The sequence below is a fragment of the Dipodascopsis tothii genome (assembly GCF_038497935.1).
Source record: "Dipodascopsis tothii strain CBS 759.85 unplaced genomic scaffold V1510scaffold_74, whole genome shotgun sequence".
Classification (NCBI taxonomy): domain Eukaryota; kingdom Fungi; phylum Ascomycota; class Lipomycetes; order Lipomycetales; family Lipomycetaceae; genus Neoaidaea; species Neoaidaea tothii.
The window spans coordinates 1-3,690 of NW_027118058.1; the positions used below are offsets into that span (position 1 = coordinate 1).

Here is a 3,690-nt window from a genome sequence, read left to right on the forward strand (position 1 = left end):
GGGGGGGGGGGGCGGGGGCGGGGCGGGGCCCCCCGGGGGGGTGCGGGGGGGGGGGGGGGGCCGCCCCCCGCCCCCCCGCCCCGGCCCCCCCCCGCCGGAGGCTCGAGGCACGGGCGAGCCTCCGGCGGCGACTCCGTCGAGGGTCTGCCTGCGGCAGGCGGCTATATGCGGCTATATGCTACGCAGCTCGACCGAGGGTGCTCCTGCGGCAGGCGGCTATATCGCGGCCATCAGTCCGTGCGGCTCGAGTGCTCCCAGCCGGCTAGGGCGGGCTACCCGGCCGCGCACACGTGACCGGGGGCGGTCAAGTGAAAAAATTCGCGGACGCAACTCAGCCATCAACACAATGCCGAAGAAGCTGAAGGTGCCGCGGTTCTCGCTGATGCGGGGCGTAAGTAGGCAATGGGGGCGAGCTGACAGCAGCGCATTCGCCCGTCATGGAACAAGCAGAATCTGTACAACCTGGCGAAGCGGGCGCCGGCGCGTACGTCGAACCGGACCATGTACCAGCAGAAATGGGACGCCAAGCAGGAGACCCGGGCGTACCACGGCGACCACCTGACGGAGCGGCGGTTCCAGGGCCTGTTCTCGCCGGCGCTGCGCGGTGTGCTCGACCTGGGCGCGGACGCGCAGGCCGAGGGCGCGGAGGACGTGCCGCTCGGTCTGCAGACGTTTGCGACGCTCGAGCGGCGGCTGGACGTGGCGCTGTTCCGGGCCATGTTTGCGGTGTCGCCGCAGCAGGCGCGGCAGTTTGTGCGGCAGGGCCACGTGAAGGTGAACGGGGCCAAGATGCTGCACGCGTTCTACACGCTCAAGCCGGGCGACGTGTTCAGCGTGACGCCCGAGTGCGCGCTGCGGGCGGTGGGCCGCGTGAAGCCGTCGCGCGAGTTCTCGGAGAAGGTGACGGCGGCGGAGGTGGCCCGGTACGAGGAGTTTGTGGGCGAGGCGCGGGCGAACCCGCGGGGGACGTTTGAGCGCAAGTTTGCGCCGATGGCCGTGGACGAGGTGCCGGACGCGGAGGCCGCGTACGCGGTCGTCAAGGCGCAGGCGCTCGGCCGGGTGGCGGGCGTGCGCGCGGCCGAGCTGGCTGCGTTCGACGCGGCCAAGGCCGAGCACACGGCGGCGGTGGAGGCCGACCTGGCGGCGGCGGCCGAGACGTACGGCAAGACCAACAAGGTGGCGGCGGTGGCGGGCGTGGACACGGCAGCGCTCGTGCTCGAGTACCTGGCCGCGGAGCACGGCGCCGAGCGCGTGTACGGCGTGCCGGCCGAGGGCGAGACGCTGCCGGAGGTGCGCGAGGCGGCGGCGATTGTGGCCGACGTGGTCGCGTGCCGCCGGCGCGCGGTCGAGGCCGAGGCCGACGCGGTGGAGCGCGTGTGCACGCTGCCGGCGGGCGAGTACGACGCCGGATGGTACCTGCCGTACGAGGCCAAGTACCAGGGCGTGCGGTACCCGTGGACGAACGTGATTCCGGCCGCGGCGGAGGCCGCCGAGGCCGAGGCCGAGGCCGCCGCCGCCGAGGCCACCGCCGACGACGCCGCCGACGACGCCGCCCTCGACGACACGGTCGACGACGTCGTCCCCACCAACCCCTCCTTCGGCCTCGCCGACCCCTCCAAGTCCTACTTCACGCCGTGGGTCCCCCGGCCGTTCTTCGGCCCCTGGGCCATCGTCCCCGCCCACATCGAGGTCTCGTACAAGACGTGCCACGCCGTCTACCTGCGCGACCCCGTCGCGCGCAAGGGCAACTCGGAGGTCATCTCGCCGTACGGCATCAACTCGCACGAGAAGAGCTACATGTTCTACGTCCGCAAGCGCATGTAGCGCCTATGTATATACTCAATTGTCTACCTACCCCGCGTGCTCCACCACCGACGTCACCAGCCCGCCCTTGGTGATCTTGGTCACGAGCTGCTCCGGCATCGGCCGCTCGGCAAAGTCGCCGTCCGTCGCCTCGTCCGGCACGTACACGTTCACGGCCGAGCACTTGGACGAGTAGATCTCGATGTCGAGCGTCTCGGCGCTCAGGTACAGCTGCGCGCCGTCCGTCTGGTCGAGCGAGATCGTGGGGACCTTGCCGACGATCTGCAGGCCCAGCGACTGGCACTTGATCACGTCCGCGGCCGACACGAGCGAGTCGATGACGACGCCGACCTTGGTGCACTCGTTGACCGAGATCGCGTTGAACTTGCCGTTGATCTTGATGGTCGCGTTCTTGCAGCGGTGGATGAACACGCCGTGGTTGAGCTCGACGTCGAGCGTGATCACCTCCGCGCCGGTGTCCTCGTAGTTCTCGACGATCCACTTGGTGCCCTCGAGCTCGGTCTTGGCCGGCTTCTTGGTCTTGAGCGACGCCGGCTTGGCGGGCAGCGCCGGCGACTTGGACCGCGCCATCTCCGAGGCCGCGGGCGCGCAGGGGCCGGCCGACGCCGGGCCGGACGACCGCAGCGCGGGGTTTTTGTGCGTCATCTGCGACTTGTCGACCTTGCGCAGCCCGGACGTCACGGCCGAGCCCTTGTTGAGCTCGGCGAAGACGGCGCCGATGCCGCCGGCGGCCGGGGCCTCGGCGACCTGGAAGACCGAGGCCGGCGGCGGCGGCGGCGGCGGCGGCGGGCCGGGCGCGGGCGTCGCGGCCGGCGTCGCGGCCGGCGTCGCCGCCGGCGTCGCCGCCGCCAGCACCGCCGCCACGTCCTGGCCCTTCGGGTTCCACGTCGGGCCCGTCGTGTGGTACTCCTTGACGTACCCCGCCAGCGCCGTCAGCAGCCCCAGCAGCCCCTTCGTCCACTCGCCGTGCTTCGCGTCCACCGACCGGAACTCCTTCAGCACCCGGTTCGTGTAGAACGTGGCCGAGTCGCGCATGTCGTTGATGTACGGCACCGGCGCCGGGCCCACGCCGATCCACGACAGCGCGCCCGCGCTCTCGGCGATCGCCGACAGGTGGCTGATGAACTTGGACTTGAACCCGTCGTCCTTGAGCTTCGTCATGGCCTCGACCTCCTGCAGGATCGGCCTGAACAGCGTCATGTACGTCTCGGACGACGCCGCGTCCGCCGGCGGCTTCACCGCCTTGGACGCCGTCAGCAGGAACGCGCGCTCCGCCGCGAACGCCGCGCCCAGCCGGTCCGCCTGCTCGGCCAGCGGCGAGTCCGCGCCGATGTCCTTGCTGAGCGCCACAAACGGCGCCACCGTCTCGTCGATCAGCCGGTCGAACGCGACCAGGCTGGCGGGCAATTCCTCGGCAGCCGGCGCGGGGGGTGCCGGCGGCGCCGCGACGGCCACCGGCGCCATCAGCGCCGGCTCGTTGGATGCCGTCGGCGACACGCCCAGCGGCGACGACCCCGCGGCAGGGCCGGGGCTGGTCAGCGTCGAGTGCACGCCCATCTGGAACATGGTCAGGTCCTCGAGGCGCGACGTCGCGGCCTCGAGGCGCCGCATCAGCGTCACCAGGTTGTAGCCGGGGATGTTGTTGAGATCGGTCGACATGGTGTGGTGGTTGGCGGTGACGGTGACACAGAGGGATATAAGCGCGAGCCGCACGCCGCGGCCGCAGCCGCAGCGGCCACGCACGCGTTCTGCCGCTGCGCGCCGCCCACTGCGCCGCACGCCGCCGTGCCCGCGCCTGCCGCCGGCCTGCGCCAGGCTGCCACCCACGCCGGCTGCGCCCCGGCGGCCGCCGGCGATCGCTGGGAC

General features: G+C 71.9%; 2 protein-coding genes across 2 annotated transcripts; one reads left to right on the plus strand and one right to left on the minus strand.

Moving 5' to 3' along the window:
• Positions 1-344: 344 nt before the first annotated feature.
• Positions 345-1,876, plus strand: V1510DRAFT_384314 (mitochondrial 37S ribosomal protein uS4m; the record flags this gene model as incomplete). The annotated part of the gene is made up of 2 exons (XM_066931703.1): positions 345-391; positions 424-1,876. Coding segments are annotated over 2 exons (1,448 nt in total), but the record flags the coding sequence as incomplete, so codon positions are not given.
• Positions 1,852-3,483, minus strand: V1510DRAFT_371278 (adenylate cyclase associated N terminal-domain-containing protein; the record flags this gene model as incomplete). Its single annotated transcript, XM_066931473.1, has 1 exon — positions 1,852-3,483. One exon carries the CDS (start codon positions 3,481-3,483, stop codon positions 1,852-1,854), a length of 1,632 nt encoding a protein of 543 aa, XP_066786313.1.
• Positions 3,484-3,690: the final 207 nt, after the last annotated feature.